This window comes from Protobothrops mucrosquamatus, unplaced genomic scaffold, assembly GCF_001527695.2.
Source record: "Protobothrops mucrosquamatus isolate PMUCROS unplaced genomic scaffold, P.Mucros_1.0 scaffold69, whole genome shotgun sequence".
Taxonomy (NCBI): Eukaryota; Metazoa; Chordata; class Lepidosauria; order Squamata; family Viperidae; genus Protobothrops; species Protobothrops mucrosquamatus.
In genome coordinates this window covers 112,564-134,577 of record NW_015386447.1, presented here as the reverse complement: position 1 = coordinate 134,577, position 22,014 = coordinate 112,564, and the positions used below count along the sequence as shown (strand labels likewise).

The 22,014-nt window shown below is 40.9% G+C and overlaps 1 protein-coding gene across 1 annotated transcript in view; it reads left to right on the top strand.

Annotated features, from left to right (window-relative positions):
• HGD (homogentisate 1,2-dioxygenase) overlaps positions 1-18,381 on the top strand; it is a 39,249-nt gene extending 20,868 nt beyond the window's left edge. The window contains exons 10-14 of the mRNA XM_015812112.1: positions 4,478-4,602; positions 5,700-5,804; positions 6,049-6,175; positions 7,159-7,340; positions 18,015-18,381. Coding sequence (XP_015667598.1) covers positions 4,478-4,602; positions 5,700-5,804; positions 6,049-6,175; positions 7,159-7,340; positions 18,015-18,140 — 665 coding nt within the window. The 3' untranslated portion in view covers positions 18,141-18,381. The remainder of the gene's footprint in view (positions 1-4,477; positions 4,603-5,699; positions 5,805-6,048; positions 6,176-7,158; positions 7,341-18,014) is intronic.
• The last annotated feature ends 3,633 nt before the right edge of the window (positions 18,382-22,014 follow it).

Below are 22,014 nucleotides of genomic sequence, written 5' to 3'. Positions count from 1 at the left end.
TCAAGTTGGTGTGGGGTCTGACTAATTTCATGTTCTTGCCTATCCCTGTTATGTCTAGACTGAATTTGTAAATATGGCCACCAATCTATGAGTATTCTTTGTTCCTCCAATTCTTTTCTTGACTTGAGATTTCCTCGATTATCCAGTAATTCTTTATACCTAAACATCTTTTTTTTCTCTAATGTATTGGGATGAATCATTTTTCTTAATAATATTTATTTAACACTCCTAGCATACATTTATGATTTTATCTATAAGACATGTGGAACTGGGTAACAAATTATTCATGACAGCAAAAAAAAAAAAAAAGTAAAGTTCTGTCCCAAGGTATGGAGGGTGCAAAGAAATGGATAAGCATCTCTGTCCTTCATAATGCTAATAAAGGCACTGAGAAAACAACTACTAGTCATAACAATAACTAGAATACCTTTGGTGCTTGCTGGGAATTTTGAGATTAGCAATTTAAATAGCCTTTGGGGAAGACAAGCTGTACATGATGATATTATGCACTGAATCAAAATATGCACATTTATAGTTCTTTCAGTTTACAATGTTTCTCCTGAGTGTGCCAATATTGCTGCAATTTCTCAGAATTCATTTTTCAGTTTCTTCTAGTTATCTTGATTGCAACCAACCAAACTTTTACTCTATATTATTTTCCACATTTCTGAAGAGAGAGGGCAATAAAGAGATTGAAACAATCAAAACCATTTTTATTATGATCATGTAGCCAGAAATAAATTCCTGTACAATTAAAACAGGTACATGTAGTCCTCACTTAGTGACCACTTCAGCGACCATTCAAAGTTATGATAGCATTGAACAAGGAGCCTTATGGCTGGTTCTCGAAGATGCAGGCATTGCAATGTCCCCACACTAACATGGTTGCAATTTGGATGCTTAGCAACTGCTGCTCAATTATGATGATCACAGTGTTCCTCAGTCAGGATCACCATTTGCAACCTTCACTGCTGGCTTCTGAGGAGCAAAGTCAATGGGGAAGTTGTCAGGAAGTCTGAGCTGTGTGATGTGGTCATGTGACATCATACTTAATGACCATGTGTAATTTGCTTAACAACCGCAACCAGAACCACAAGAACTACGATCCAAGTTAGCATATGATTTTTTTTGTTTTCTGTCATGTTGCTTAGCAACAGTTTCTAGTCCCAACTGCAGTTATTAAATGAGGTCTACCTGTACTTCTCTTCCATATGCACACATATCTCTGTAAGTATAAAAATATGAAATCACAAATCTATTTTTAAAATGCATATATTTCTTCTATCCAAAGGAAAGACAGTGCATAGGGAAGCACATAATTCACCAACTGGGGAGGATGTATCTGAATTCTCTCCATGGAACCCCTATCACAGAACCTCTTCTGGATATGATAGATAAAAGTCACCCAGGATCCCATGTAGAGTAAGCAAAAAAGGAGTATATGGCTAAATTGTTGCCATGGGAAGCACTTGCTTGGTGTGTGTGTGTTGGGGGGAGGGGTATTTTTTATCAAAAGTGGCAGAATGCAATGCTTCCCACTTGGCCAGAGCAAATACCAAAACATTTTCAGAACTGTGATGTAGAAAAGCTGGCATGTATACTTTTAGGAAAATCCCATGAATTTAAGACTGGAAATTAGATTTAATTTGAAGATCTGTGTGTCAAGATGCTGCTTAAGAACACTTGTGACATTTTCAAAGCTTAGTGGGCAAAGGCTCTCCAAAGAGATCCTATGGAATGGAACTTGCCAATAGCTAGCTTCTTTCCTTCCTTCCTTCCTTCCTTCCTTCCTTCCTTCCTTCCTTNTCTTTCTTTCTTTCACCAACTTCAGTAAGTGGTCTCTGAAAGAGCAAAACCCACTGGGAAAAAAAAGTCTTTATCCAGAAGCTAAAGAGAGCTCTAGCATCAAGATCAAGTCTAGCTCTAAACATAAAGTAGCATTCTTAATATATCTTGGAATTGCAAGAATAATTGTATAGTGAATAACTTTGAGGATGTTAAGCTTCATAAATTACAGTCTTAGGCACCATAGAGAAGCTGAAAAATGATCTTGACTATAAAGACCTTACAAACTGTGGTGATAAAAAGTGACAAACCTCAGGATAACTGGAGAACTATACTAAACACTATACTAAACACACCAGCAGAGAGTTGTTCAATATAGTGAGGTGTGGAACAGCACTCCAAGGCATTTATAGGCATGTACTTGCTCAATAGAAATATAATTGATTTCCCAATTCATGAAAGTAGTAAAACCTGAGTTTCTAATGGCTTGTTGTATATTATCTTCTGGACAAAAAGATGCCAATGCTCTTCTCATTCCCACTTGAGATCTAGACCTGATTACATTGTTGTTTTCATATAAATTTGCTGGAAGCATTCAGTTGTTAATATATGGTGGTGATGAGTAAAAACAAAAGAACTGGATTGAATTAGTATACAAGTGAAAAAGTGGGGAAACTAAAATGCATCTTTGACTTACCCCTCTCTGAATCAGAGTATAAAAAACTGAAGGCAAAAGGGCAACATTTTGTCTATTGAAGATTCCCTTCATTTTTCTCATAGCCTCTCCCTTGAGAATCAAATCAGAGGCTTGAGAGACAGATAGTCAGGAAATATCTGTTCACTTGGTATGACTGTAAGTCCCTATGACCAGAGAAACTGCATTCTAGAATACTGAAGGAACTAGTTAACGCAGAGGTGTAAAACTGGCAACCCGCAGGTCGGATGCATCATGCATAGGCCACGCCCACCCTGGCTCCGCAAAGGCAAAAAATGTTGCAATACGTCACAATACGTCATTTGACGCGATCGAGTTTGACATCTATGAGTTAATGGCTTGGCTGAAGCCCTTATACAGTATATTATCCTAAACAAAGAATACTAGTGAAATGTGAAATGACTGGACAGAAAATGTCCCTATCTTCAAAAGTGGGGAAACAAGATTAGCAGATATCAATACCTACGGAGATTAGATTTGTAAGGACATTAAAAACAATGCAACTATTATGGAATTCAGAATGGATCTGTCAAGAAAATTTTTTGCTGGATTTATTTTATGTTCTGATTGATTAATATCCTTGGTAAATTGTGGGAATTTTGTATCTTGATTTCAGCAAAGCAGCTGATTAAAAACATCAGCACATACTGGTTACTAAGCTACTGAAGTGAGAGGTGGATGTTGTGACAATTAAGTAGATACATAGCTGGCTTGAAACCATATTCAAGAGGGCATCTCAATATTTGTCATAAATTTGGAGAAATTGAATGGGGCATCACAAGGATGAGTCTTGGGTCTATTATTTCAGTATTTTCATTAATTACTTGACTAAATAGTAAAGGGAATGCATATCAAATTTGAGAATGACAGATATGGATTGTATAGTATCCTTGAAAACAGGAATAAATTTCATAACAATATTCATAAAGATTGAGCTAAAGGTAACAGAATGAAAATTGATTGCACACTGAAGCCAATGTGATATAGCTGCAAAAATATAAGTGCAATTTTAGGCTGCATCAAGTGTAATTTTCAATCCATGAAAGGTAATACTTCCAGTGTATTGTGCATTGATCAGACCTCACTTTGAGTATTCTGTCCAGTTGTGACATGTTTTAATAAGAATTCAAGAAATTAGGATAATTCAGATAAGGGCAAAAAGGATGATCAGGGACTATGGAAGGTATGTTTAGCCTTCAAAAAAAGATAACAATGTGGATATGATTGTACTCTTGAAATATTTGAATGCATGTTTTATAGGAGGGTGTTATGCAGAAGAATGTTTTCTCTTGTTCCAGAGTGGAAGGCATGAAATAATGCATTTAAACTTAGACGAAGCCAGATTCTGATTCAAGTTAAAAGTGTTAAAATTACTCTACAGAATGCTGTATGTGGGGCTTTCTTTGAAAACAAACTGGAAACTTCTGTTAGTTCAAAATACAGCAACTAGGTTGCTCAATGGGATTGGCTAATGTGAATGTACTATGCCATTTTTTGCTATTTAGACTGGCTGGCTGTTTTGGAGCCAAAATGCTGATTTTGACCTTTAAAGCTCTATATGGCTTAGAACCAGGTTATCCGAAGGGGCTCCTTTTCTTGTAAAACCCTTAACTGGACTTTAAGATCATCTAATGAGGCCTTCTTAGTAGGGGAGAACTTTTTCTATAGGAGCACCCAATTTATGGAATGCCCTCTCCTGGGTGGTTTAACTGGTCTTCACTCTAAAATTCTTATTTTCCTAGGTTTTTAACTGGCTATTAACTGTATTTTAATTCATTTTGCTTTATATGAATTTTATTTGAATTTTTGACATTGCAGTTGACTAGTTTTAATGATTTTTTATTTTGAATTTTATTCTTTAGTTCAAGTTGTATTTGTAATATGTTTAATGGTAAAATATCCAATGACCATGATTGGACTGATCTCAAATTTCAAATGTACAATTGGTTACAAAGCCTTTGTGTGTGTTTTTTTTAGGAGCCAACGGCTTAGCTAATCCACGAGACTTCCTTGTGCCAGTTGCCTGGTATGAAGAGGGCCAAATAGCTGAGGGTTACACAGTGATCAACAAGTACCAAGGGAAACTCTTTGAGGCAAAACAGGTGGGGAGTTAGAATTTAGAGAATTAGGAATTTCATTAAAAATTAGCTTCCCTGTATTTATGCCTTTTTGCATTAATCATTACTCTTTTTATCAATCAGAAATCAGATATAAAATTTACAACAAAATACCGAAGTCCATCCATCTCTTACCATAAATGCTGATTATTAGCATCAAAAAGGGTGCTCTGCTTTCCCTCAGTATTCTGTTTTCTTTTCAACAAATACCCAACATTTGAAGGCTGCTGAGCATACTCATTACTTAGCTAACTGTGAATTATCTATTTATTTCTATTTCCTATTTCTAAACAGCCCATCTTACTCAAAGGAGGCCTCTTTGTCTTGACTTATGAATTTGTTTGTGCTTTGGGATTGGATACTTCTGTAGTTCTCAGGAATCGACCAAAAATAGTAAAAATTGTCCTGTTTCTAGTAACCTTATTTTAGACGAGGATGCATGCATGCTGCGTGGAAATATAAAAAGTGCTTGACATATGCACCCATAAGAAATAGAAGACAAAAATGAAAAATCATTGAGTTGTTGATAATCAAGCGACATACAAGTTTAATAAATGGTATTTAAATTATTAAATTTTGTGTCTTTAAAGATCAGAAAATACAAATGGAACTAAATGGTAATCTTGTACCATCTCCTAACAAAACAGTAGTTTGCCTTACTTTGCAAGAGTTTTCTGCCTGCTGCTTAAGATCCCATCCATGGTTATTTAGGCAGAAGTTGTGGAACTAAGGGAGTCAGCGCAATGAATTGCTGGTTTTCCAGTTTGCTTCTGCTGGTCAATTACCAATGGATGAGGAGCATTATTGGCAGATAATGCTTTTAGGGGAAATAGAAATGTTTTACTCCCAAGGTGGAGTCCCTTTGCTATCCTGAAAAAAGTGGAAAATATGTGTGTTGCTGCTGTATTCCATACTGTATAGTTATATTGAATGGTAATTTGCATTATATATTTACTCTATGCTTTATTTATGTTTTCAGCTACTGAGCTCTCCCTCCCCCCAAAATATGATTTTTTAAAAATGTGGTTTGGATATCAGATACTTTCCATGTCTTAAGATAGCTGTGTTGTTTAATCTTACAGAACTGGTCTCCCTTCAATGTTGTGGCTTGGCATGGGAATTACACACCATACAAGTATAATTTCAGCAAGTTCATGGTCATAAATTCTGTAGCTTTTGATCATGCGGTAAGTTCTTGTTAGGTCTTAATTCTGATCTTAGAGTACTTTGGTTAGTTCTTTTGAATTAAACAAAACAGACTTTGGACTTCGGGAAACCTCAAATAAATTGCAAGTTACTGCTTTGTAATTTACACTGAACTCAAATATTTACAGTTATGACTCTGAATTTGCCTTAAATGTAATTGATTTTTCAGATTAGCACAGTTGTTTTAATAATTGCCAATTTCCCCTCACTCCACTATTTTTTAAGGATCCTTCCATCTTTACTGTCTTAACTGCAAAATCAACCCGTCCTGGAGTGGCAATTGCTGATTTTGTTATATTTCCACCCCGCTGGGCAGTGGCCAACAACACTTTCCGTCCACCTTATTATCACAGTATGTATGCCATTTGTACTGTGTGATTTCACATATAGTCCTCGACTTACACTCACTTAATAATTTCTTGAAATTACAACAGACCAACCCCAAATGTCAGGCACAAAGAATCAGGACTGTGTGTTAAGTTCCAGTTAAGCTGTTTTATTGCTCACGCCTATACCTAAGAATCTAGTCAATGGTCAGCTCTAAATTGGCACTAGATAAAAGTTAATGGAATTCAAGAGGGGCTGCACTTGGATCACTTATGGGAACATAATGGCTCCAAGCGGATCCCTCTCTTGATAGTGCCCCCGGCTCTGCTTCTCCTTCTCCTACATCAAACCTACTTATGACTCGTTTTCAGAGTTATATCAGCCGTACACACACATTTGCATTTTGGATGCTTGGCAACTGCCTCATCTTTATAGCTGTTTGCAGTGTCCTACAGGTACATGACCACATTTTCTGCCAGTTTTTGGCAAAACGAGCTATTGGAAGAAATGGATTTGCGTAACAATGGCATTCATTTAAGAACTGTAAAAATGGTTGTAATTTCAAATCCAATTATGTGCTGCCTTGATTTACAACTCAACAACCTGCAGCTGTAATTCCAGACTCAATTATCATTATAACTTGAGGGTTATCTGTATATAAAGAAGACTTACTTAACAGAAGTTTTTAACCAGGCCAGATGTCTGAAAGACCCTTGATATAAAGGGCTGCAAATCAAGTGGATGAGAAGTATTTCCTGCAATTCTTGGAAATACAGTATAAACTAAAAAGAAGGAAGGGAAGGAATACTCTGCTGTTTGCTTGTCCGCAAAAAAAAAAACAGCCAGTGGGACTTCGGACAGTTCTGGTTCTGTACCACTAAATGCTAAATACCAATTTGTAGCAGTTTCTTTTCTTTCATTTCAAATTCATGCCCAACTTAAGCTACTACAATTTAATTGATCAAATTTAATAAATTTAAATCAAGATTTTTTTTAAAAAACCCACAGGAAACTGTATGAGTGAATTTATGGGCTTAATCAAAGGGAATTACGAAGCAAAGGAACAAGGATTTCTACCAGGAGGAGCCACTCTGCACAGCATGATGATACCGCATGGACCAGATGCTGAATGTTTTGAGAAGGCCAGCACAAGCAGGCAGGAGCCTGAGAAAATTGCAGAGGGAACTATGGTAAGTGTTTGGAAAATCTAAGCATTTTCACATTAATGTGGAAGCTGCTGTTATGACCCAGTTACTCAAGGCAAGGCACACCTCTAGAGAGTCTTTTATTGCTCTAAGTAATGTCCCAACAAATGGCCCTCCAATGGCCGGTAAGGCTCCACCTCACTCTATCCTGAAGGCAGCCACCCTCAGTCCCCCTAACAACACCCCATATATAACAAATAACGTCCACAGAGTAGGAACACACTGACAGGGCAAGTGCCCAGTCAAATCCACCCGGCTAAACGAGTCCACAAGGCAGAGTCAAGGCACAAGACAAAAGGCAGTCTTCAGGGCAAAGGCAAGATATAAAGCAAAAGGCAGTCCTCAAAGCTAGGCAAAAGGCACAATCAAAGTGTAAACCAAAACAAACTATTTTTCCTGGCAAAAATAACTCCCCATGGCTTTTCCTTAAGTCAATCCAATCCAGGTGTTCCTTGTGAGGAAGGGTGGGGTGACCTTCTGCTGAGTAGCCTCACAGCCCTTCTCTGAGCTTGCCTACACTCCACACTCCGTGCCCTTGGATTGAGTGGGAGAGGTAGCTGTTCCTTATCAGAAGGGATCTGCTGCCTATCAGCAGCCAATTTTCCCTTGTGTCTGTGAGGGCAAGCAGCTCTCCATCCAGACAACCACCTCCCCCAATGCCTGAAGTGACTGGGACAGCATTGTCCTCAGCCCCTGGCCTCTCCAAACATGCCAAGATAGATGTGCCATCCCCATTGCATGGTCCCGGTTCTAACTCTTCCTCCTCTGAACTGGGCTCCAGTGGGGCCATACCACTATCCCCCTGTCAAGGTTCCGATAGACAGAGACAAATAAAGCAGAACTCCGAGGCTTGCAAATTCCTCAAAGAACATGTTTGTTGATATAAAGTATCGGCACTTCAAAAGTGAAACCAAGTCTTAGGAGATGCATAGCAATTCCCCAATACAAAGTTAAGAAATCCCACCCCTAAGGCTATGTAAGCAACTACAGTTCCCCATGCAGCTTGTTGGCGGGCTTTTCATTAAACGCCCAGCCCACAATCTCGGAAGCAGCCGATGACCTTGGTTCCCATGAGAGAAAGTCTGTTTTGTCTAGCGCAGGGGTAGGCAACCTTGGCTCTTTTATGACTCGTGGACTTCAACTCCCAGAATTCCTGAGCCAGCTGCGCTGGCTCAGGAATTCTGGGAGTTGAAGTCCACGAGTCATAAAAGAGCCAAGGTTGCCTACCCCTGGTCTAGCGCAACACCTGGCAACTCCCTCTCCCTCCGTGCTATGTGGCAACTAGAAACGAGAAGGAAAAAATAGCTGCAGCCATGCTCATTCTAAAGTTGACAGTCGGCTCCACCTCAGAAAGAAAGAGTCCCCTGCAGGGGAAACAGAAATCAGGTTAGCCATCCCCTCGGGGCTTGTGAGAGTATTTATCATAACAACTTTTTTTATCAACCTATCCGCCTTAACATTCGTACATTTCACCCATGTAACCTCTGAAAGGGGGTAACCTTTCCACTGGACAAGGTATTGTAGTTTTCCCTTGTGCAACCTAGAATCCAGAATACATTTGATCTCATAATGTGTCTCTCCCTCCACCACTATTGGACCAGGCAGCTTTTTTTGGAATAGGTCTTAAGGTGGATTCTGAAACAGGTTTTAAAAGACTGCAATGAAACACAGGATGAACTTTCCCCAACAATTGCGGAAATTTTAACTCCACCGTCACAGAGTTTATGATCCTGACAATGGGAAAAGGACCAAGGAATTTCGGACCCAATTTTTTGCTGGGCAATTTTAACTGTAGATACTTTGTTGAAAGATAAACTAATTGTCCAACATAAAAAGGGTTTTGAGGGGAATGTCATTTATCTGCTTGCTCCTTGTAAACCTTTGTAGCTTTGCCCAATGCTTCCTTCACGTTCACCCTATCCCCTGGAAAGATGTCACCCATTGGTCCAAGGTCTGGGAAGTAGGTGGCTCCTGTGGGAATTCAGGGCACAAAATCCCTACCCATCAATATTTTGAATGGGGTGAGACCAGTACTACTGTGCACACTATTATTGTAGGTTACCTCTGCAAAAGGTAAAAGATCAGCCCAATTTGACTGCTGGTAATTTACATAACATCTGAGATACTGTTTCACCATTGCATTAGCTTTTTCAGTGGCTCCATTAGTATTGGGATGAAAAGCAGATGAAAGCCCCTGGGAGGATCCAATCAGTTTAACAAACTCCCTCCAGAATTTTGCAGTAAACTATATCCCTCAGTCAGAAATAATTTGCTTTGGGGCATCATGGAGATGATATATGTGCTTCAAAAACAGTTTGGTTAGTTTCTGGGCAGAAGGAAGTCCCAAGCAAGCAATGAAATGTGCCTGTTTGGAAAATAGATCAATCACAGTCCATATCACAGTGTTTTCCTTGCTCTCAGGTAATTCTACTATATAATCCATGGCTATCTCCTCCCAAGGCTGAGAGGGGTCGGCCCCTTGCTGCAATAAACCTGGTAGTTTCCCAGGATGTTTCTTCATGGTAGCACAAGTGGCAACTTTTTATATAACTCTCAATGTCTTTTTTTCATTTTCGGCCACCAGAATTGCCTCCGCAATAGATGCAATGTTTTTAAAAATCCAAAGTGACTTGCTTTCTTAGCATCATGACTCCATTGCAACACCTGAAGTCTGAGGCTTTCTGGGAGGTATAACTTAGAACCTTTCCAAACTAATCCCCCTCTTAAAGTCAATATACACCTGTTATCTTTAAACCAGGCATCAGTATCTAACTTCTCCTTTAGCTCCTTTAACGATCGATCATCAGGACCCGCAGGGGGTCTCTGTGTGTGCGATCTGGTTCGTATTTGGGAAGCAGATTGTGGCAAAGGAATAATGGAGTTAATTACTTCCTCTCTGTTGCTCTTGAAATGGGGCATTCTAGACAAGGCATCTGCCAGAAAGTTCTTGCCTCCAGGAAAATATTTTAAGCTGAAATTAAAACGGTTGAAATATTGAGCCCATCGAACTTGCTTGGGGGATAATTTACAAGGGATCTTGAGAGCCTCCACGTTTTTGTGATCAGTCCACACCTCAAAAGGTAATTCCCCCCTTCCAAGAAATGACGCCATGTCAGCAATGCCCAATGAACTGCAAAAGCCTATTTCTCCCAAACCACCCACCTCCTCTCGGTCTCAGTTAATTTCCAGGAAATGTAACCACAAGGTTGTAATTCTCCTCTGTGATTTTTTTGTAACAGAATGGCATCCACGGCCACGTCGCTTGCATCAGCTTGAATGATGCTTGGGGTCAGGGTGTTTAAGGACTGGTTCAGCTGCAAAGAGTCTCTTTAGGTTTTGAATGCCACCTGGCATTCAAAATGATCATTGCAATGGCTGATAAGTCAGGGGTTTCCCCCCCCCCTTTGTCTGTCTTTAGTAAGTCAGTGATTGGCATGGCTATCATTGCAAAAGAAGGAATAAATTGATGATAAAAGTTGACAAACCCTAGAAAGCTTTGAAGCTGTTTACGGGTGCTTGGGGGTTGCCATTCCAAAACTGCTTTGACTTTGGCAGGATCCATTTCTACTCCCTCATCTGAAATCCAATATCCCAGGTAGTCAATGTGTGTCTGGTGAAATTCACATTTTGACAGTTTTGCATACAGTTTGACTTTCAACAGTTTTCTTAATACATCACGGACTAATTTTAGTGTAGATCAGGATGTCATCAAGATAAACTAAAACCCCTTATATAAATCAGGGGTCTTCAAACTTGGCCCTTTTATGACTTGTGGACTTCAACTCCCAGAATTCCTCAGAAAGGTTAGCCGGAAAGCGACAGAGTTGATTACATTACATCAGGTTGATTCCAGTATCTGGGGGGCTGCCAGCAGTGTGCAGCAGCAGTCAAAAAAGCTAATACAGTCCTGGGTTGTATAAACAGAGGCATAGAATCAAGATCACACGAAGTATTAGTACTGCTTTATAAAACCCTAGTAAGACCACACCTGGAATACTGCAGCCAATTTTGGTCACCCTATCACAAAAAAATGTTGAGAGTTTGGAAAAAATTCAGAGAAGAGCAACTAAGATGATCAAAAGCCTGGAGACTAAAACATATGAAGAACGGCTACAGGACTTGGGTTTGGCTAGTCTAAAGAAAAGAAGAAATAGGGGAGACATGATAGCAGTGCTCCAGTATTTGAGGGGCTGCCACCAAGAAGAGGGAGTCATGTTATTCACCAAAGCACCAGGGGACAGGACAAGAAACAATGGTTGGAAACTGATCAAAGAGAGAAGCAACCTGGAATTAAGGAGAAACTTCCTGACAATGATGACCAGTGGAACAGCTTGCCTCCAGAAATCGTGGGCACTCCATCACTGGAGATTTTTAAGAAGAGACTAGACAGTCACCTGTCTGAGATGGTATAGGTTCTGTTGCTTGAGCAGGGGGCTGGACTAGAAGACTCCAAGGTCCCTTCCAGCTCTATTATCTTCTATTACAGCTTTGATAGGAAACAGGTCCAGATAGCGGTGGTCCTGTTTTTCGGATGATTGATTTGAAGGCAAGTGCCATGTGGAAAGCCAAACTTGATCCCCCATGGCTAGTAGGGGAATGTCTCTGCAATGGCAGTCTGCAAACTTCTTATAGTCTTATTGAGCCTGAAGCTCTTGGAGGAATGCGTACATGGGAGAGTCCGATGGGGCTAAGGGAAAGAGGCATAGGCAAAAGACATAACTAGTGAAGAATGAGATCACTTGGATGGAGATGTGTTGAGAGTTGTTATATGCAAACTCAGTCACCACTAGGACATCCGCCCAGTTGTCCTGCTCTTGATTAGCGAAGCATCGGAGATATTGCTTGAGGTCTCTGGATGATGGGCCAAGGAGAGACACACTTGGATCTAGAATTCTTTCAGCAGAGCCTGCCAAAACTGTGCTATGAATTGTGCTCCTCAATCTGACATGACCTGGTCTGGCAGACCGTGCAGCCGGAACACAGGGCGAATGAATAACTGGGCCATAGACTGAGCCATGAGTAGACCTGAACTCAGGATAAAATGGGTTATTTAGTGAGCATATCCACCACAACCAACACAATGGTGGCTCCCTTAGATGGTGGCAGCTCAGTGATAAAATCCATAGAGACAGCATCCATGGTCTGCAGTGTGGAGAAAAGCTGCAGCAGTGTGGGAGGAGCACCAGGAGTGTTTTTGGCCTGCCTACACTGAATACACAAGCCCACATACCCGGTTATGTCATGCTGAAGATATGGCTATCAAAAAGTCTTGGACACCAGATGGAGGGTCTTGAACACCCCAAAGTAGCCTGCCACCAGGCTGACATGGCTGTCAACTATCTCATTTGGCACTTTTAACCAAAGAAACTCCTGGCTCTTTAGATTGACCAAGAGTGTAGCTTTATTGAAAAAAATCATCTAAGCACAGAGAAGCAAAGTCAGTTCTGGGATTTTCCTGTGAAAACCCACATAGGTAACTGCCCACTTTCCCTCTGGGCCACCCATAGTTCATAGTTCACTGAGTTCAGTTCTTTTACTTTGGGAAAAAAAACTGTCTGCTCCGGTCAAACATTCTTTATGACTTGGCCTTGGAAGATAACATTTCTCTGTCAACAGAAGGTTCACTTGCATTTCATAGCCTCCCCCCACTCTTAGGAATTCACGACCCTCCTCCCCTCACTGGCAAAGCTGCAAGCAAAAGCAGGTGCAGGCAACTATGGAGTTGAGGCAGGTTTGACAATGGCACTGCAGCAAGATGAGATGCCAGAGGGTCCCCGCAGGTAGGATAGAATAAAAACTTTATTGTTATTTTAAATGTACACTAATCAGCATACATTAAAATGAAATTGCATTGCATTCAGCTCTCAAAAAAAATACCATTATGCATATCCACATACACACACACATATGACACAAACATCATAGTCTACTTCGAATGTATACATATACATGGCGAAAAAAAAGAATCCTGAGAATGTACAAAACGGCTGGCATAAGGAAGAAAGCTGTTATAGAATCTAGTAGTTCTGCTATAAATACTTTGAAATCTCCTCCCAGAGGGGAGCAACAGAAACAGACCGTGAAGTGGGTATATGGGATCCTAAGCACATAGTGCTTATAAGCAATATCCTAATGGGAAGCGAGCTTCATATAATTTTCTCAGCTGTCCTTACCACTCTATCTGAGGCACTGCTACCACCAGACCAAACCAAACCAAACAGTGTTGCAGTTTGTTAAAACACTCTCAATCATGCCTCTGTAAACAGTGGCTAGGACAGGAGAAATATGTGCTCTCCTCATCCAACGCAAGAAATGCAAATGCTGGTTTGCCGCTTCACTAAAGATAATGTATGAAGAGACCAAGTCAGGTTGTTAGTTATCTGCACCCCCAGGTACTTAATACTGTTGACAAACTCCACATCTGCAGCCTTGATACGAAGTGGAGTATGACTATGCCGGCTCTTTCTAAGATCAACAATGATCTCCTTTGTTTTATTAACATTCAAAACCAGGTTATTTTTATTGCACCAGTCCACCAAAGCCTTCATCTCCTCCCTATAAGAAACTTTGTTATTATCTTGGATAAAACCCACCACTGCTGTGTCATCTGCATACTTCACAATATGGTTTGTAGCAGATTTGGCACAGCAGTCATGGGTCATCAAGGTGAACAATAATGGACTCAAAACACAGCCCTATGAGGAACCTGTACTCAAAAAGATGTAATTGGAAATTTTCTTCCAACTCACACAAACTGACGCCTATCAATAAGGAAGTCAAGTATCCAGTTATGTAAAGAAGTATTAAAAACTAATAGGCCCAGTTTGCTCACCAAATGCTGAGGAATGATTATGTTGAGCACCTAACTAAAATCAACAAACAGCATTCGCACATGAGTATTTTTATCCTCCAGGTGCGCCAAACTAAGATGAAACACACAAGAAAGTGCATCATCTATAGAGCGGTTCATAGAGGTGGCCCCGGAAACGGAGAGTATGTTTAAGACCAGGGGGTTGCCTCATTCCCCACACTTGGGCCAAGTCACGACATTATGTAGCCACAAATAGATCCTGCTGCTGCGAATCCTGGTTCTGCGCTCTCAAATTCACCAGTTCCTTGGTGGTTGCAAAGCGCTCCAACAGAATGACTATGAGAGGCCCTAACTTGTCCTCCTTTCAGGTATACTCAGGTTTCTGCAACAATGCGTCTGCATGCTGGTTGCACCTGCTTGGCACATACATCATCATAAAGTCAATGGATGAAAAGAACGACCATCATACCTGTCACTGGTTCAGAGTCTGAGCCATCTGCAAATGCTCCAGATTGCTATGATCCGTTCAAACCTCAATTTGATGCTAAGCACCCTCCAAATGGTGCTGCCAGGTCTCAAAGGCCACCTTCATGGCCAGCAGTTCCTTGTCCCATATTGTGTAGTTCCTTTCCACAGAGGACAACTTCCTGGAGTAGTAGATGCAAGGGAACAGGGTACCCAAGGAAATGTAGGCTTGCAGGAGAATGGGCCAAATGGCAATATCCGATGCATCTGTCTCCACCACAAAAGGCCACACTGGATTGTGATGCTTTAGGATGGGCTCCGAGGCGAAGGTGGCTTTTATGGTGTCAGAGGCATCCTGTTCTGCTGTGCCTCAGTGGAACTGTACCATCTTCCATAACAGGTTGGATATGGATGCGGTCAAGGTGGCAAACCAGGGAACAAACGTATGATAGTTTGGAAAGCCCAAGAGCAGTGGCACATCCTTCATCCAGCGTGGGGAATGCCAGACCCACAGCACCTCCAATTTCTCAGGATCCATCTCTGTGCCCTCGGGAGATGCAATGGCCCAGGAAGCCTATGGTTGTCTGTGCAAATTGGCATTTTTCACACTTTGCAAAGAGTTGATGCTCACAGTTGCTGTAACACCAAATGGATGTGCTTCCAGTGCTCTCTTGGGAAAGGAGAGTAGACCAATATGTCATCCAAGTAGATGACCACAAAATAGTCCAACAGATCCCAGGACACATTTTGCATGAAGTACATGAAGATCCCAGGCGCATTGGTCAGGCCAAAGGGCATCACCATGGATTCGATGTGGCCATAACATATCCTGAAGACTGTCTTCTACTCCCCCACTCTGATTTGGATCAAATTATAGGCTTCCCACAGGTCCAGTTTGGTGGAATTCTGGGCCTGGCATAGCCTCTATACCTTGACAACCCACAGTAGAGGGTACCGATTCAGCACCGTTCAGTTTGTGATAATCACAACAGAGTCTTACCTCCCTGGATTTTTTCTTTACAAAAAGCATGGGAGCAGCCAAAGGAGATGTTGAGAGCCAGCAGGTTTTTATCCAAGAATTCCCAGAGAGCCACCAACTCGGGTTTAGAAAGAGAGTAAATCCAGCCCACTGGCAATTTTGCATCTGGGACCAGGTCTATTGGGCAATCATACGGGCGGAGATGTGGCAACTGGTCCACCTGCTTTTCCCCAAACAATTGGTGTAGTCAGTGATCTTAGAGGATAAATCCAATGACTGCCCGGCAATCAGCCATGCCGAGTGAGCGGCATTGAGCCGGCTGCACCAAGGTGGCCACACCCACTCAACCACACCCACCTAGTCATACCAACCCAGCTGCAACCACCCAGCCATGCCCACCTGGCTGCTGTGAGTCAGCATAGATCCTTCCTGGAACTCGTCCATCAAAGTGGCCTCGTTCCACTGGAGATCCTGGCTGACCACTCAGAAGTCACTGATGTAATCTGCAACTGGCTGATGCCAGTCGTAGCTCCCACAACACCAATCACGGTATGTGCCTTTAAGGGATCCTCAACATAATACACAGCTGTGTGCAAAACCAGACCCCCGTCAGGAAACTAATCAGGAATCCCACTTTGTCCTAGTCCATGGGAAAGTCCTCTGGCCGTAGGCTCATATACATCTGGCATTGCTCAAAAAAGGTGAGGAATTGGGCAAACGTCCTATCAAATGTATCTGGCACTACCACGGCATTTGTGGCAAGGCCGGGCAGAACTAGCAACCTGCAACTGGGCAAGTTGCGAGGAGAGGAGCACCACCTGTTGAACTACATGAGCACTATTGGCAAGGAGCTGTTCCATCTTGTCTTGCTGCATTCAAAGTCCTGCTCAAGAGACTGGATGGGGTGGAGTTGTTGGACCAGGAACAAACTATTATGACACAAGTGGTCAAGGAAAGACAGGCCTCTAGAGAATCTTTTATTGCTCTAAGTAAATGTTCCAACAAATGGCCTTCCAATATCCCGTCACAAGTCCAATACACCCATCTAAGCAAGTCCACGAGGCAACTGTAGTCCACAAGGCAAAGTCAAGGCACAAGACAAAAGGCAGTCCTCAGGACAAAAGCAAGATACAAGGCAAAAGGCAGTGCTCAAGGCAAGGCAAGGCAAGAGGCAAAAGACACGAGTCAAAGGCAGGGGAGTATAAGCCAAAACAAACTATTGTTCCTGGCAAAGACTAACAGCATCAGGAGGCATGCCCTCCACATTAGATGGTCCTGGTTCCAACTCTTCCTCCTCCTCTGAACTGCACTCCAATGGGGCCATGACAGCTGCCCACACTCTCTCAGTGGTTAGGACGCTGACCTTGCCGGCTCGTAAGCTGACAACCGGGGTCTCAGCGCCATGTGACAGAGTGAGCTTGTTACTTGCCCCAGTTCCTGCCCACCATGCAAATGTGAGTAGATAAATAGGTACCACTTTGGTGTGAAAGTAACAGCATTCCGTGATGTCATGCTGGCCATTTGATCACAGAAATATTTTCAGACAGTAATGGCTCAATGGTCTTGAAACAGAGATGAGCATCGCTCCTTATAGTCGGTAATTAAAATCTGCAAGGATTCCTCCTGCCCACATTGGAATCTTTCCTTTTCTCAGAAAACATTTTTTTAAATATAGCTTATAATCTCATTACTAACTGGAATATTAAGATGGGGAAAATATAGAAAATGGCAGTTGTGTTGATAACCCTGAAGAGAATAACTGTATGCATGGAATGGAAACACGGGTAGTTGCTGAGTTCCAATGAGAAAATCTGCCTATATTTCTCATTTTGTGCTGAGCTGAGGAAACCAAAGATTTGCTCTTTCATAAGACCCTAAATACATATTTGTAAAAAGTGTTTTAATAGTTGATTTCAGTTTTTCTGGCTTTAACTCTGATTGTATGTAAACCATCAATTTTTCTGTAAAACACTAAGATACTCTAAGCATCAAATTTATTAGAGAAAATATTTCCTGTTACAATTTTAAACTCTGCTACAAAACTACAAATCTTTGCAATTCTCATATGAATGCTTATTATCCACTGAGCTCATGGAATAACCCATTTCACTGCACAGTAGCACTTCCTGCTAAACTAGTTTTAGTTAGGATTTGTTCATAAACTAAATTTTTGACAATCAGCTATAATTCCTAGTTTTTCTAATGTTTTATTTCATATTAGAATTTAAATTCTCTGCAAGATTATATAAAACAAGCCAAATGATAAAATTAACACCAACATACGATAAAAGCAAAATAGCAATATCATTCAAATCAGTTAAAATAGCGTATTTTTTTGTCCACTTCATAAAACAAATACTGATTTACTTACTCTTGCAATATGTCTTATTTATTTTCCCAACAGGCCTTCATGTTTGAATCTTCCTTTAGCTTGGCTGTGACCAAGTGGGGGCTGAAAACCAACTTGGATAAGAATTACTACAAGTGTTGGGAAGAGCTGAAGATCAATTTTAATGCCAAATGTAAATGAAGTATCCATATCCAGTTTCTTCATTCCCAAGTAGTTCAAGAAAATCATGGAACAATATCTTAACCATCTTAAATAAGCATATGAAAGAATGTCTAGCAGCTGAAAAAATTAAAATCACTAATGTGAACTGTTCATGTAAAACTGTCCATTATGAAATTGGGAATATATGTAAGCCCATCATATCACACACAGTATAAAAAACAGAAAAAAAAAAAACCCTCCCAAGCCTAGCACAAAAAAACTTGTTTGATTTTACAATGTAGACTTATGTTGTTGAAGAACTTCTTTTATGAGGTGATTTCTCAAATACATATCACTGGGCTCAAGAGTGAAAAATTGCCATTTAAGGAATTTGTCATTTTGATAGAAAGTACTGTTTATCTTCAGTTTAATTTTCTACAAAATACACAAAATATATTTCTCTGCTTATCTCCTTTGCAAAAGAAATCAGGAAAATAGCTGTAATTTATGTTTCATGAGTAAAGAATTCCATTAATTCACAAGACTCATTTTCAGGGCTACCAGTCCACTTCATTTGTAGGAAAAAAAACAGAGGATAGGAAGAAGAATGGAGAAGAGAGAAATGACATCTTTTTGGTTCTTCATGGAACACATGTTTGCTAAAACAGTAAATTGAAATTCAGAGAAAAAGGTGCTATGACCCAAAGATGCAGGAAAGATGGAGTGGAAATACTGCATGCTTCCCCCTTCCCTTCCTGCCACACCGGACTCACCTGGAAAAGATCCGTCTCCTCTCTGCTGCCACCCAGATTTGAGGCCAGGGAACGCTTCCGCGGACCCCCTGCAGCCCGATCGGGTCTGGAAAAGGCCTCTGGAGCCCGGATCGGGCTGTGGGGGGTACGCGGAAGCATTCCCCGGCCTCAAATCCAGGCAGCAGCGGCCTGGAAAAGGCCTCCAGAGCCCCGATCCAGCCTCCAGAGGCACGTGGAAGCGTCTACCAGCTTCGGTTCCATTCTCTGTTGCAGAGAACAGAGGCCTAAAGTACCATGAGCTCACGGGAGATCAGTAGCGTGAGATCTCGCCCCACTGATCTCACGTGATCTTACGTTACTTTAGGCCTCCATTCTCTGCAAACACACCAAAGGCCTAGAGCAGCCAAGAAAGTGAAGGATCTTGATCTTTTTAAAAATGTTTTATTGATTTTCTAATTTTACATTTAAGTATTTGAAAAGCAATGTGGCGGCTGGGTTAATCAATAATTCAATAACATACAAGTATCTTTAGTACAAGTCTCAAACTACCACATTAAATATTTCCTCTCTTTTTCCCTTAGTATTTACTGTCTCATGTTTAAACTAATACAATTCTTATTACCTATATCAATTAAGTAAAAATAACAGTTACATTTATCAATAATTTTTAGTTTATACATATCCTAGTTACTTTAAACATTCAGTCTTTATAGACAATCAATGTCCTGTAATTAGTTTGTCACAATTTTTAGTTTCCCATTAATATTTAAATTTAACATTTAATATTTATAATTTCCAAGTTCTTAGAGGGTGGGATAGAATTTCCCTTCCCTCTCTCCACAGGGGAAAAAATACTTTAGGCAGCTTATACAGGTAGAAAAAATAATTAGGATTGAAGAGAGGTTCAGATCTCACCAAGTCTCATCCGTGCTGCTTTAGAAGTGCCTGGTGGTAAGTTTGACTTCGGCTGTCTGCAACCTAGTGATGGGCCATATTTCTATGGCTGGTCTTTCGTTTGCCGGTTTGGAGGGCTGTCCCAGATCGAGTGGGAGGGCTACCGGCCTCCCTCGATCAAACGGGGGTCCCCTCGCTTGTTGCCCCTACAGGGTGACTTTCGACCCTTTCCAGGGTCCCCCAGCGGTGTGAAACCAAACGCGGAAGACGTAGCTCGCCTTCCAGCGTCCGCAATGGCAAACCGGAAGTCCTGAAGGATCTTGATCTTTGCAGGGTGAGTATTGAAGGCCTGGTTCCTAAGGAGACCCGGGGCGGGGGTGGGGAGGGAGGGAATAACCAGGGTGAATGTTGCAGAGCCACTGCAGTTGCTCGTAAGGGCAAACGACTGCCATAGTGCTGCAATATTCATAACTTTGGGACTTGCTCATAAGCACTAGGGGGCGCTCATCACGTAACTTTGAACGAGCGTTAAGTGAATGCTTGTAACTCGGGGATTACCTGTAGAAGAAAGTGGATGCAAACAAAGGAATAACAATTGTGTCAATTCATGTTTTTTAAAAAGATTTATATGCAAACTGTTTTAACTACTACCATGCCCGTCATATGAATTAAAGTGGTTCTATTAGGGCTATATATCACTAGACTGAAAGGAAAAACACAAACATTTATTTATTAAATTTATTTACTGCCCATCTCGTTTCAAAGTGACTCTGGATGGCTTAAAGCATGAAAAGCATTGAAATCATAAAAGAAAAATATTTCTAAGACAAGAAAAATAGAAACTACTATAAAAAATAGAATTATAGTTAAAAATCAGGAGGGAAGGAACAGGATGTGCAAGTGGGAAGGTGGGAGTGCCTCTTAATTCATCAATCACCTCCAGTGTGATGCTCTCCTGTTGGGACCTGGGGGAGAGCAAGGTCTTCCGGCCCTTAAAGGTTAGAAGAGAGGGAGCCAATCTCATCTCAAGTGGCACGATGTTCCAAAGGGCAGGAGACACAGCAGATAAGACTCTTCTCCTGGATCCTGCCAATTGGAATTCTTGACTGATTGACTTGACTGATGGGGTCCATAGCATACCTCCTCTGCCACTGCGGGTGGGGTGAGCCTGTTCCAATGGGGTTAGACAGTTCATCAAGTAACCTGGACTCATGCCAAGTTAAATCACATACAGGAATTTAAAGATAATAACCAACACCTTGAATTGCACTTGGAAGCAAACCGGCTGCCAGGCAGTTCATAGTAGTGATGTTACATTGGCCACTGTATGGGCCCCAAGAATTGCCTTCGCTGCCACATTCTGTACCAGTAGAAGCTTCTGAATGCTCCAAGCACATGGAAATGAAAACATAGCCCTTGTCAGAATTACTTAAAACAAATACTTGTTTCCCAGGAACTGCACAGCAGATATGGAAGGCAGCCAAATAATCCCAGGAAAAGGCATGACTGCTTTAATGAATTGCAGGTAGATGCCATGCTCCTGGTTCCATGGACTCTGAAACACTTTTATGATTCTAGTTTGTTAAGATTTATGGGTTCCAGTAACTTTGCTGGGGTTGGTTCGGTTCTTTTCTTGCCTTTGGCATTTTGAGGTGCTGGGTTAAGCCAGAAGTGCCACTGGAAGCTTATTTCAGAAGATGCTAGTTTGTCACCATCTTGGCTCCTCTTCATGGAGCCTTTATGATTCCAAATCTAAAGTACTGTACCGTTATATTTTTATTCAAAATATTCAGCACAGTGAAGTGTTTCTATGAGAATTCTTTCACATCATCAGTTCAGAACACATTAAAAAAAGAAATGGATCTATCAGAAAGAAATGTAAAGATGCAACCATAATGGAAAAATGTTTTTTCCCATTGTCACTAATACAATAGGAACTTTTATGAGAAAGGAATTTATCAGATACTTGAAACAAACCCACAAATTATTATGTGAACAGTTCAAGGTAAAAATATTCACATCCTGTTGAAATAAGAAATAAGAGGAACATTATCTTCAGAATTTTTAAATAGTTGAATTATTTTTTTTTAAAAAAAATCATAGGAATATGGAAGATCAATCAAATAAGGGCTGGATTTCAATGACATAATTACTGGCCATAATGGGAACTGGGGAGGGGAAATAGGAATAGTTTGTCTCATTTAAAAAAACTGTTAGTTATTAATTCAACAGGACTCATTATAAAGTAATAGTCTTGACAAGAAATA